Here is a 14,174-nt window from a genome sequence, read left to right on the forward strand (position 1 = left end):
ATAACTATTTTTGACAATGTTGTTGCCATTCGATTTAAAAAACAACTTTTATATAGTAATCAAAACCAATATTTGATCTTTTTTTTAAGATACAAGGTCTGGTTCATAACTCTAAAAGGTGTAAAATTTGCAGAAAATATGAACAAATGATTAATATAGTGAGGGAGCTGTAACATGCAACAATCACCTTTCAAATTTTACCAAATTAAATCTTGCAATCCTTTTTCCTTCCACTGTTCGTCATTTTATATAGCTGTATCAACACAAAAACCATGAAAATTTATTTTCATAAAAATATTAAATGTTTTATTATTGCATAGGAGTTGTAATCACGTTTTTTTGGATGCGAATCAGAAAGCTTGATAAACAAATAATAATAATAATAATCGTAATATTAAAATAAAATTACAACTCTGGCAACTCATGATAAAGTTAAGGTCAAAGAACACATAATTGACTGGAGGAAAAAAATTAGTATAATTTAATAATGAAAAGAAAACATAAAAAGTAAAGATAAAATGCTTTCAAACATACATCGAACTAATTAAAAACTATAAATTTACTCTAATTTTACTAAAAAATGGTACACGAAAAATTTAAATAGATTTTATAAATTTTTTTTTGTTTTACTTATTAATATGTTATTTTATTTTAAACGGGTTATGAAAAAAAAATGTGAGTGAGTTGAAAATATTTCACTTGCCATTATACCATGTTACTAAAAAAATTGAAAATTTTAAAATATTTTATGTGAGAAATATATTATTGGAAAAAGAAAAGGTATAATAATATATATAAAAGAAAACAAAAAAAGCAAAGAAAAGTTGTGAATTCCAACGAAGGTCTTCAAACAGCTCAGGAATTTGAACCTTCCTTTTATCTTTCTCTCTCTCTCCATTCTTCTCTGTCTCTCTCTTTCTCTCTCTTTGGGGAGAGAGATCAATCAAACATAACACAAAAAAAATCAGATAACCCAGATAAAACAAATCCCAATTAAAATATCTAGGGTTTCTCAATAATAATAAATTCCCTCTTTCTTTTCCGATTTTTGTTTTTTATCTTTCGTCTTTTCCTTCCCACCAAACACCGTTCCCGCTCCCCCATTCTTTCGTTCCAAGAAAACCACAATTAAACTGTTCCAGGATTGGTTGCACGTTGTAATTTTCGTTTCTCTATTTTTTCCCTTTTTTTTTGGTTCCTAATTTTATCCGGTGAAGGTGAATTTTCCGGCAATATTTGCGTCGTTTTCTCCCTCTTGGAGCCTTCGCCGCCGCTGCTATTGATTCGTCAACGGCAACTCCTTCAAGGTTGGTTTTTTTTTTTGGGGGGGGAGGGGAAGTTTTGGTCTTGAATTTTTCGGGCTTGGAGAAATTAGGCTCGGGGATAAGGATTTGAGGTCGTTTGCAAAAGGGGAATTGAAAAAAAATCGATTTTTAGTTCTGGGGTTGATTTTTTTTTTTTTTTGCTTTTCTTTTTACGCTTGAATGCTTTTCCTTTTTTCTTTTTTGAATTTTCTTTTATTGGTTGTTAGTTGTTGTTGTTATTAGATTTAAAATGGTGGTTTTATTTTTTTTACAGGTTTTTTTGTCTTATTTGTTGATTCGATGGAGAAGGAGATTGACAAGAGGGAGGGGAAGACAGAGGGGATGTCATAGCAAATACCAATTTTTTTTTTTTTCAATTGATGGGTATTTTTGTTAGCTGATTTGTTTTTGAATTTGGTGAAACGTTGTTGGTGATTTGAAGTGGTTCAAGGGTTTTTATGCATTTTGTGATCAATGGCTTCGGAAGTAGTACCATCTTCCAGGGATTTGTTGAAATGTTGCAACTGTGGATGTGGTTGCTCCATGTTAGCTCAATCTTCGGGGACTTGGATTCGATCTGTTAAACGAAAGCATGATGAGTTCAAAATGGATGGCCAACTGGCCATGCCCGTGTTTGCCAGGGTGGAAATTGAGAATGAATGTGTGGCCTTGCGTGAGATGGTCAGTATGCAGCAGAAAACCATTCAAGATTTGAATGCTGAGTTGGAGGAAGAGAGAAATTCTTCATCCACTGCGGCGAATGAGGCCATGTCAATGATACTGAGGCTTCAGAGGGAAAAGGCAGAAGTTCAAATGGAGGCACGCCAATTTAAACGTTTTGCGGAGGAGAAGATGACACATGATCAGGAGGAACTTCTATCTTTGGAAGATTTGTTGTATAAGAGGGAACAGATCATTCAGTCACTTACTTGTGAAGTTCAGGCTTACAAACACAGGTTGATGAGTTTTGGTCTGAGTGAGGATGAGGCTGAGGCTAATCAATATGAACTTCCAACCTATGAATATCCTCCTCTGAAATGTAGTGTGATGCATGGTGCTACGGATGCTGATAATGATGACACAGACATAGAGAAATATGCTTTTGGTGAAACTCCTACTGACCGTCTGAGGAACTTAGAAAATAGGATTTCTCAAATGGAGAAAACTCCCACTTATAGCCAGATGGATGGTGATTTTACAGGGAAAAATATTCTAGAGAAAGTAATTGTTGGACAGTCTCCAAGAAGGAATAAGCATTCTAGGAGACTTTCCAGTGACTCAACATCATTTGGTGGCCTGGTTAAAGAAACAGGACCCGAGTCTATGATGGATTCTCCAAAGCGCAATAGTAACTATAAGAAAGATTATTTCTCCAAGACAGAGGATCCTTCCAAGGCAGATAATGTATCAGAAGGTGATGATATGAGTGACAGAATTTATACAATTGACTCTGTTCATTGTGGGGCACCTCATAATGGTTTCACAGATTCTAAAGCCGGAGCTGTTGATTTCGAGGATTATGCAACCACTCCAAGGGAGTCAGGGAATCATGCTACTGAATTTGAGGATCCCTACGTAAAGAAGCTTTACATGAGGCTTCAGGTACTTGAAGCTGATAGGGAGTCAATGAGGCAGTCACTCATTTCGATGCGCACGGATAAAGCACAACTTGTGTTGCTGAAGGAAATAGCTCAACATCTGTGCAAAGAGATGTCACCGCAAAGAAAAATGGCAAAAAAACCGAGTTTTGCAGGCAACTCTGCACTATTTTCAATTGTTAAGGTAATTTAATGATTGTAATGGTTACCAACAGCAATGCAAATATATGATGAATGTTTTTCTACATATATATGATGGGAAAGTACACATTAGATAATTAATCTGTTGTTACATCATCCTGCTTATAACTGGTTGCCTCTCAGTTTAAATTTATTGCAAGTGGTTTTCTGCTGACAAAGTTGGCTTATGCAAGATTTTGAAAACATGCATCTATTTTGGTGAAAGCTTTGAAAATAAAACTTATGCCATTTCATCTCTGTGTTCAGTGGGTTTCTTCACTTGTTTTCTGGAGAAAGAAAGCTCGTCAAAGCAAGTAAGTTATCACTACATTTTTGTGTTCAGTGGTCTCATCAATTGTTTTTTTGCATAATTATCAATCTCTTTACCCAGAAATCATTCTAAAGAGAATGCATTTTTTTAATTCAAGTGGCCTTTTCTCATGAGTCTTAACGCCTATAGTAAAAATATTAAGAAATGAATCATATCTTTATCTTTTAAGGTTCATCATTTGCCTCTGAAACTTAACTGTGGCAGACTTGGATTATCAAAGTATTGAGCATGTTTAACATGCACTGAATTTGGTGTTTGATTCTTTTTCTTCTTTGAGCTTTTCTTTTCCTTTAAAGCGATTGTTGGAACCATTCTACAAATAGGAGTGCTGTTATCAACACAATTTCAAAGACACTTTTAACACACTCTACCATTGGTTAAAATTGATGAATAACTACACAATCAGAATAGAGAATCATTAAAATAGAAGTGTGATCTACCCAAATTGGTATTTTTCAATAAATTTCAGTTAATAATATAATATTGTGTTGGAAAACTGCCAATTTCTCTTACAAGAACTATTAAATCTAAAATTAGATTTTTTTATGATCAAAAGCCAAAAACTGCTTCTATAGAAGTTAGTTGAAGGAGCTTCTACTTTGATCAAATCCTTGGAAGAAACTGTTCATCATCTAAAATGTTTGTGACTGTAGGTTTATGTTTGGTCTACCTGCTGAAAGTGTTGGCTTGCTGATGCTCCTGGACAAGGGAACACGAGCAAGACCATGGAGATGCGTTTCAAGTACACAAGTGGGGGATTAACCTTTCAATTCTCTGGTCAAATGTGGGAACATCAACTGAATTTCAGTAACACTACTACTACTACTGCTTCTACTGTGATGAGATTTTGCTTTTTCCCTCATTGATCGTGAAAACTGGTGCATTGTGCAGTATTGTTTAATTGCTTTTACGTGAGAATGAGTGTAATTTGTTGGTTGATTGGTGAAACTTGGATATATGATGTGACATACGAGTTTTGTTGGGAGTTCATTCAGTGCGAGGTACACCTTTGGACAACAATCTTGTACATAACATATTGCTGCAAGTTTTCTCACGCTTCATGCAATGTCTATTCAAAATCTCTTATCTTACTAACTACACCTTTCAATGTTATGGTGTTACACATTCAAATCTTCTTCACTGAGCAAGAGATGGTTCTGCATGTTCATTTTAGTTCCTTTACATTCATCAACTTCATGCCATGTATGCTGATGTAAATTCATTTATTACATTCTTTTGTTCAAATAAAAACATGCCATGTTTTTCATTCTTCTTGCAATTGTTCAATGTTGAAGATGCTTCCATAGGGTTTAACTTAATCTATGGATTTTGTATGTGTGATGAATTTTTGTAGCTGCCCTTTGCTTACCATGTCCATTCTTTTCAACTGTTGACCCAAGTTGATAAGGTTTTGCACTTTTTTTCAAAGAAAGAAGTATGTTTGACCAAGTTTGAGGAGGCTATAGAAATGCCATTGAACATATTATGTAAATTGAATTTGAATTTTATAGTCCTTCTAAACTAACTGCAAATTCTCCTGCACCATATCAATTCTAACATGTTCACCCAATCTGCTATTGAATATGACAAAAATGTCTCTCTAAAATAATGAAAATAACTGAAATAATGAAAATAACCTTAAATGAATGAAAAGATGGTGTAAATAAAAATTACTTTTGAAACTTTTTATTCGAAAATGTTTTGGATTTGGATTATCAGAACATATTTTTGTTTTTGAATTTTGGAAATTTTTATCTGAAATGCATTTTCAATTGTGTTCTGTCTGGAATTAATCTTTCTATTTTTGAATTATATTTTTGGAAATTTAAAAAAATGATAGGGTGCAACTTAAAATTGATATGCTGCAAGAAGAAATCGTCTAAACTAACACATACATGCATATTGTAATATTGTGTGCATAATCAGATTTAGGTTAATATTTTTTTTCATTTCTGGAACTATTACAGATCCGAATCTCCTGGTTTTAGAAGTGAAAAAAATTATACACAGTAGAGCCTAAGTCAGAATAAAATAAAAATATTCGTATTTTACTTGTCGAGAAAATTCACATAGGCTTAAACTTACAAAAGATATTATAATTTTTATGCGAGCAAAAATAATATTTGGCCTAATATTAATAATTTTTCTTGAAATTTGAGAGAAATTTGGTTTTGTAATATTTAGTGATTGTCATATGACATTTAATATGATGTATCAGTATTATAAAATATCTTTTTATCCTAAAATTTGAATAATTTATTTTTCTCCTAAATTTAAAAATATTTGTTTAGCCCCTCAAATTTGAAAAATTATTCTAAGTCCCTCAAATTCGGAAATAATTTTTTAATCCTTTTATAGCTGATTTTTTGTTCTTCTTAATTTTGAAAATAGTTTATTTTATTTCTATTATGTGACATCATTTTATTAAAATTTTATTGACCTAACTAGCAAATATTTATTTATAGTTTTAAAAATAAAGTTATGACCATATTATACTTTCAAATGTATATTAGCAAATGTTGTTTTAAACTATGTTTTGTGTCAGTTTTCTATTGCAAAATTCATGAAAGCAAAATCAAATATCATGTTTTTACATTTTAGTCACAATTCAACTCAAATCGTAAAATAAAATGTAAGATAAAAAGTCTTAATTTTAACTGAATAGAAATTATTTTTTAAATTTAACAGACTAAAAAACTTTTAAATTTAAGAAACTAAAAAAAATTGAGGACTGAAATAAATTGATCCAAATTTAAGGAACAAAAATTATTTAACAATGTTGGCATTTTAACACTTTTAGTTTTTAGGCACTGAGAACAGATTTTTTATTTTATTTTGGAAGATTATTTTTTTTAAATTTTTTTTTGGATAACCAAAGCTGGATTTACCCTAACTTTGGGGACTAAAAAGTCAAGTCTAATATTCTTTTATTAACATGTTTAAAGTGCAATATGTTTTTATCAATGAACAATCTCTCTGATAATCCTAAATTTATTTATATGAAGGATTCAAATTTGAAACTTTATTTAATTTATTTAATTTCAGTTCCACTTGGATAAATATTAATTTAGTAGTGTAAAATTATACTATGAAAGTCATACAAAAAAGTATTCGACTTGAAGAAAAAGATGCATTAGTCCCTAGAATGGTACAAATCTTATCTTTTAGTTCATAAACTTAAAAATAATGTATTAAATTTTCTACATATACCATTTTAATTTTGTATTCCTTATAAGCATATTATTTTAATCTCTACTAATTCCTAACTTTTAAATTTACACGAATCAAAAGATATTAAAAATAATGTGTACAAGGATTAAACGAGATAATTTTTGAAGATTAATCATAAAGATTGTTGAATTATAAAATTCAAACGAATAGATAGATAAAAAACTACTTTACATAATATAATATTATATTTTTACATAAATAATATTATATTTTTATGCCATCAAGAACTTTTTTCATCCGCGAGATTCAAACAAGAGATCTTCTTCTGGATATTTAATTTCAAGTCTACTTTAATGGTCATTTTTTTTCTAACGTGAAACAATTTTATGAAAGACACAAACACTTGACTAAAAAATGTAATTACTCATTTAGGCCTTATAGTTCAAAATTATTTATTTTAATTATTTGTAATTCCTATATATAATTATAAATCTCTTCTATTCCATAGCCTTTAAATTCACAAGAGAACTAAAATAAATTAAACATAACGTATAAAAGGACTAAATGGTGTGTCATATTGAACACCAACAGTTGTAAGATAAATGTTAGTAAAGTGTCTAATTCAAAAAATATTTGTTAGATTAATAATTTTAAAAAAGAGAAATATATTAATTTTTAAACATCCAAACTTCTTGTATAAATTTTTAGTATAATTATAAAAATAAAGAATAAATCCTTTTGAATCGTTAGGAGAAACATCTTTCTACTATAAAAAAAATGAAAGATACATATACACATAAATCTTTATTGTCAATTTATATAATTTATAATTATATAATATATAGATTCATGTTTCATGTAGTACATTTTAAAAATTATACATTTTAAAAATTATACATTTTAAAAATTATACATATTTTTATGTTCGTGTATTTTTATGTTCGTGTTTCCATGTGAATTTCTATGTATAACCAAGTAATTAAAGAAAGTACTTAAAGGTTAGGTTGGTGTACAACTTTTCTTGTGCTCCAAATTCATCTCTTGATTCTCATCAAATTCATCCACTCATATCATTGGTCAAAAATAGGAAGTTACAAAAGAACCAACAGTTACTGATTGTGTATACACTTAAATATTAAATCTCTATACACGAATGCAATCAGGGTACATGAGTTGATACAACATGATATTCAGCAGGAGCACATGGTTTGAGACTCACTGAAAGATGGCATGGCATAGCATGGCTTTAAAGACTCAAGAACTTCACAGCTGGATGAACGTTCGTATCTCTCTTAAATGCATGCCCTTCAACATTGCTTTCGGAAATTTGTCACCAATTTCACGTAGAGTGCGCACCAGCACTCTAACATCATTAGATCACATGCTGAAGAATTGTTCTGCCATCCATTTACCCCCCAGAAGGGTTACAGATTCAACGGGAAAAACTGTTATCTGTTGCACTAGGTTATATATTCAGCAAAAAAATGATTTGTAAATACATAAACACTGTTTATCAGACCATTCAAGCTTCCTCTCCTTGAAGCTCAAACAATTTTTCTAAGTGCATGCACGTACTTACATAACCTGGCGTCTGCAAGAGATTATGGTAGCTGTGAGAGTGAGACTATCTATCAAGTTCTCATTTGGTAAGATCAATAGTTCACAAATGCTTGAAGGCGTCCACAATTTTACTCGTGCTGTCTATAATCCCTTTTTGCCAAAACCAGTGTCTTGCATCATAGCTACAAACTCACTGTAATCAATGCGTCCATCCTGAAAACAGTGCAGAATACAAGTCAACACAAAGAAAACAAAAAACTAAACCACTGGAATGCAGTATATTACATTATCCTGGTCAATTTCACGTATTATCTCATCCAGGTGATGATCCTGCAAGCCATACTGTTCGCAGGCTTGTTGGAGCTCATCGTGTGTAATGTATCCACTCCCATCTTTGTCAAAGTATGTGAATGCTGCATATAGATGATCTTCCTTCTGGATCTTGTTTAGGTGTAGCATAGCTGCTATGAATTCACCATAGTCTATGGTACCACTGTTATCAACGTCTGCCTGCATCATACAAAGAAGAAAACAAAAAGATTGCATTAATTCATAAATAGTTCAATCCTTCAAGGCCAGTCTGGTTTAGGCTTCTGGTTTTTCTGGAATGAGTTACAAGTGGACATTCATTTTAATATTTACAATGGTTTCTCATAAGCAATATGTATCAATGTCTTTCCAATTGTATTCCAACGAATCAAACTACAACCAGTCACAGGTCCTTTAGTACAAGAAACAATTGTGCATAGAACGGCCAATTTGGATTGCAGGCAAGCACTTACCGCTTGCATTAACCAAGTAATTTCAGAATCCTTAAGAACAGAACCCACTCTCTCCAAACCATTTTTCAATTCCTCAACTGTGATCTGTCCGCTATTATCTGAGTCTATCATCCTGAACATTTCTTTCAGTCCTGCAATTTCTTCCTCAGACAAACTTTCAGCAATTACCTGAGAAGGGATAATACAGCAAGTCAAAGGCACTGCTTGAATGGAGCAATTATGTTCAACTGGCAAAATATTCAATATTATCGACAATATTCAAACGTCCGAGGCTTAATCAGCTAGACTATTTTTGTTAATATATAGTAAATGATAACCTTATATGGAAAATCAATAAAATAAGCTAGTTCTCGAGCACATGCAATGTATTTCTATTCTCAAATAAATAGTGGATACTCACTCGAATGGCTATTTTTTTGAGTTTGTTCATTGCAGAGAACTGCTTCAAACGAGATAAAACAGCAGAATCAAGTGGTTTATCAGGAGCAACGCCTCCGACTTGCACCCATGGGTGGCCTGCACATCATCAACCTTAGCTTATGTATTTGTTTGTATATTTAAAAATGAAGATAACTAAGTTTCAACTTTGAAACAGAATAAATTGTGTCCAAAAAGTAATAAGATTATTGTGTCCAAAAAGTAAACGAACAAAGATGAATAAATAGATCATGATGCTGCAGTTTATGTCACTTGGAGAAACCTGTATCAGTGCCTCAGCATAAAATTATACGTTCTTGAAACCTTTTTCCTTTGCTAATAAACTTGATACAGTGCTTATTTCCACAATTTTTTCACAACACATAAAGTTTGAAATTTATTTTGTTTACTCGTATTTATATTATTATAATAAATTGTCCAGCAGTTTCAATATCATTTTTCGGAGAAAAAATGTAGTGATTCATAAATATCTTTAATACATTTTTAATTTCAAAATTATATTTATTCATTTTGAAACTGCAGTGCAGAGTTTCCATGTAGTAATGTGAAAAATAAAACAGGGGCGTTCCAAAAGAAAGCACCATATGTGAAGTAGGGTATTATTTCATCTGAAAAATCAAAATCAGAAAATCTCCACTGACAAGGCAAACTTCAAAAATTTTGGTTTAACTTCTGAATACTGTGGTAATAATGGTGTGTTGGTAGTGTCTATTCGGTAGGGGCTATTTGAAATTCATGGCCCGAATACTTGTCATTCTGAGAAGGGAGGAGAGGCAAAAGCGGACAGGTCAAGCTTAGTTTGTTTTATTATAGGAAAGGACACAGTTCATCATCATAATAGCTATTAGTTTATAGTAAGTAGCTCTTGAAGCAGATAAACTAGACTATCTATAATATTATTTGAAATTAATCTCTAAGGACAAAAAAGTGAGAAAACATTTCCAAAGTAAATCAAGCCCAGTAGCATCACCGAGACATGCATACTCACAAAGAACTTCATGTGCTGTCAGCCGTTTCTTAGGGTCCCTTACAAGCATCCTTCGAACAAGATCCTTTGCGCTTTCAGATATGCTTGGCCAGGGTTCAGAAACAAAGTCAAGCTCTCCTTTCAAAACTTGCTCAAATATTCCCTGTTCCGTTTCTGATCCATTCACCAAACATATCAGACATTTATGAGAAAGTATAGCATGATGAACTTAAATGGTATAGCATTCTCACCATCCCAAAATGGGGGAACTCCACTGAGTAGAATATAGATGATCACCCCAGCACTCCAAACATCACATTCTGGACCATAGTTCTTCCGCAAAACTTCAGGGGCCACATAGTATGGGCTCCCAACCACATCAGTGAATGTTTCACCTGAAGTTATGAACATTTTCTTAATCTGAATTTGAAAAGGCCAAATCCCAAATAAAAGGCAAAAGCAAGAGAGTAGCATAGTTAAACGAAATGGATGCCCCTAGTAAGTTAAGAGAACATATATTTGATGAGGTAGCACCATAACAGGATGTCCTACATGCATGAGATGACTTAAACATCTAAAATGCATCTGCCATACAACCCCTGTTGTATACTCGCACACATATTCAGTATTAAGCTAACATGGTCAGCAAATCATCCACCATCTTTCTCCACTATAGAATTATAGACCCTATCACCAGACGTCCACAACTGTTAAACAGATTCTTTCGTTTTTGCTTGTATAACTCATTTTTATTACTGCTTTCATGTATGATTCTTTAACTTCTTAATTAGTAAGCAACCTGTTGAGTCGATTTGATAAAATACACATCTATGCAGTAGCAGAGCAGTCTTCCTACTCTATATCTAAATTAGCAAAATATGAAATTGGCTTCCTCCTCGAGTCTTAATCAGTCTAAGGGAGGACAAACAGATTTTCTTCCCTTTAATTAACATAAAGTAGCCATAATAATGTCCTGACATAAATGAAAATTACTAATAGACTTAGTGGTAGTTCAGAAGAAGGATTACTTTATCTAAAGTACTAATTTTGAAAATAAAAGTCAAAGTAACTATGGATAGTGTAGAAAAAACATGGGATTCAAAACATCAAAAGTTTGAATTGACAGTATTAAAGCGAGAGGAAAATGTTTGTGAGAACAAATGTCCAAGGAAGAGGAGACAAGAAAGAGCAATGTCTTTTCTCTATATTCGTAGTAGACAATAAAGAGGAGAAAGACAAACGTGATCACAATTCCAAATTAACATAATTACCTGTGCAAACAGAAAATAATCGATTTCCAGATTCAATAGCAGATAGAACCGAAAACCATAGACCATCCTAAACAAAAAACGATGTACAAATGTAACTGATAAATTGCTCATTTATGACACTAGAAACATGTATCTCACTCCAAACACGTAGATAATTCTCTTAGATCAAAGCCTTTCAAATGCATTTATTTGGGTAGCACAGTACATATTTGAACAAGAACAATTAATAGATCGTTAGATGTATCTCCCAGCACTTCATGATTATAATAAACTTAATATGTTAAGATAGCGTTGGTAATAGCTATTTAAACTTATAAAAGTTACTTATGACATAGTAAAAAGTTTTGCTTTACTTAGCTAAGCGTCATATATTACTAAGTTTGTGAATAAGGTCTAGCTTAAATACATTTCTCAATAAGTATTTACAGAAGAAAAATAAAAAGAAAAATAAATAAAGATTTGTTCATAAATTAAAATGAACTTACATACCAAGAAACTGTTGGTATAAGTGACATTGGATTGGATCTCCTATTAAGGTTTCGAGTTTTAATATTTTGATAGAATAAACATAGTTGAGAAGGGAGATTTTGCTAAAAATGATGAGTCGAATTCTCCCTAAGAGATTAGTCATTTTCAAAACCAGTTGATACTTCATATCATTAACATAATTACCCAAAAAGAATCAACTTGTATACTTCAATTTTTTTAAATGCTTTATGATTATTGAACTTCTTCAAAAGCCGAGGTTCATAAGTTGATCTTAACTCGTACAAAAAGATTATGTATTTTACTTCTTATTTTTTTTAATAACTAGTTAATGAGGAATTTATCCAAACTAAACTGAAGCTATTACATGATAAGTTCTTACTGAATTTAGTTTAACTATTTACACTTAAGGATAAAACTTAGATATTTTTATTATTGATCTCTGATAAATACTGGAGTTTCAAGAACCTTTGTTAACATTTGTAAATCATCATGATTTGATGCGAATAATCCACTAGATATATCAGTTACTAATATCTACTAGAAAATTTGACTGAGCATGTAAAAGAAGGTCTCACAAGTCATATTTTTTTCATCTATGTTAACATTCAAATTAAACCTTCAGTATACTAAATGAAACTCTAACTTTAATAAAATAAACAGAGTACCTAGATGTAAATTTTGTCCATAAAACTGTGATTCTTAACAGCAAGGATCCACTGAAAAAGGGGGGTAATACCTGGTCTAAAGAACACGGAGAGTCCAAAATCAATGGTCTTAAGGGGAGACTCTTCCTCCTGATTAACGAACAAAAAATTCTCGGGCTTTAAATCCCTGTGCATGACCCCAAGAGAGTGACAAGCCTCCACCACACTAACAATCAACCTAGCAAGGTCCGCGGCCTTCTTCTCGGTGTAATGCCCCCTCTGTATGATCCTGTCAAAGAGCTCCCCCCCAGCGCAGAGCTGCATCACGACGTGCACCGCAACGGCGTCCTCGTAAGCCCCAACGATCTGAATCACGTTTGGGTGCCCTGCCAAGTGGTGCATGATCTGAATCTCCCTCCTCACATCCTCCACATCCTCCTGCGTCGTCAACTTCCGCTTCGCGATGGACTTGCACGCGAAATCCTTGTTCGTCCCCTTTTGCACGCACAGAAACGTCGTCCCGAATTGCCCCTGCCCCAGCTTCCTCCCCAAGCTGAAGAACTCCTTCATGTTCTCTGTTTTTCGACCCAGCACCGAGTCCACTTGAAGTCCCATACTGGACATCCGTTTCACGTGAGTGGGTTTCTTCTCCTTGTCGCCGGCAGCCGGCTCGGTATGGCTCGACGCCGGCTTCTCGTGGTCCAGCGGGAGCGGCTTCGCCTCTGCCGAGGCGGGCATTTTCACCTGCTCCGGCGGCGTGTTCTGCACCCGCAACGGAGGATCCGAGGATTGGGAAGGCGCGGGTTCCGCCTCTTTCTCGGATTTCGGTACCGGAGTCGAGGTTTTGGTCTCATCGGAAGGCGGCGGAAGGCGGGACTCCGGCGGGCGCGTCTTCCACACCGCCGCCGTAACGGACTGGATGAAGCCGTTACCGACGTTCGGTCCCACGCAGTTGTTGCCCATCGTTGCAAGTCTTTTCACCAACGCGCGAGATTCCACTCTCGCCGCGACGACGCCATCACCAATGTTGCAATCTCGAGGAAACCATAGCGTTCTGTATCGAAACTCCGAGATCTATCTCCAAGCGAAATCGAAACCCTAATTTGTGCTCTTTTCAAACTCCAAGATCTCTATCTCCCACGGAAAACGATCCTCGAGGTTGAAGATTTCGAAATTTGGGAATTCCAGATTCGAGATTGGCGTGGATGGAATGTGTGGAATGCAAATGGTGAGGTTAATTTGGCGAATGAAAATGGCGTGAGATTGTGATGTTATTGTCGAATTCAGAAACTTGGTGAGAACGAAGAGAAAAACCAGATCGCATGCATGCATGTAATAATCAACAATGCATGCTTGCTTTTGAGTTTTTCCTTTTCTTTCTTTTGTTTCAAGTGAAAATTAATGATTTTAATAGTGCAATGCATTTTTTTTCTTCAAAT

At 33.6% G+C, this 14,174-nt stretch overlaps 2 protein-coding genes across 2 annotated transcripts; one reads left to right on the plus strand and one right to left on the minus strand.

Moving 5' to 3' along the window:
- The first annotated feature begins 815 nt into the window (after window positions 1-815).
- Window positions 816-4,511, plus strand: LOC137830714 (myosin-binding protein 7). Its single transcript, XM_068638195.2, has 4 exons — window positions 816-1,307; window positions 1,579-3,086; window positions 3,350-3,396; window positions 4,067-4,511. Exons 2-4 carry the CDS (start codon window positions 1,779-1,781, stop codon window positions 4,173-4,175), a joined length of 1,464 nt encoding a protein of 487 aa, XP_068494296.1. The 5' UTR covers window positions 816-1,307; window positions 1,579-1,778; the 3' UTR covers window positions 4,176-4,511.
- Window positions 4,512-8,211: 3,700 nt separating this feature from the next.
- On the minus strand, window positions 8,212-14,174 carry LOC137830713 (calcium-dependent protein kinase 20). The gene is given in 7 exon segments (XM_090305221.1): window positions 8,212-8,405; window positions 8,408-8,654; window positions 8,927-9,094; window positions 9,327-9,442; window positions 10,353-10,505; window positions 10,583-10,726; window positions 12,828-14,174. Coding segments are annotated over 7 exon segments (1,761 nt in total). The 5' UTR covers window positions 13,699-14,174; the 3' UTR covers window positions 8,212-8,343.

This window comes from Phaseolus vulgaris, chromosome 7 (genome assembly GCF_051622355.1).
Source record: "Phaseolus vulgaris cultivar YP4 chromosome 7, ASM5162235v1, whole genome shotgun sequence".
In the NCBI taxonomy this organism is placed as follows: domain Eukaryota; kingdom Viridiplantae; phylum Streptophyta; class Magnoliopsida; order Fabales; family Fabaceae; genus Phaseolus; species Phaseolus vulgaris.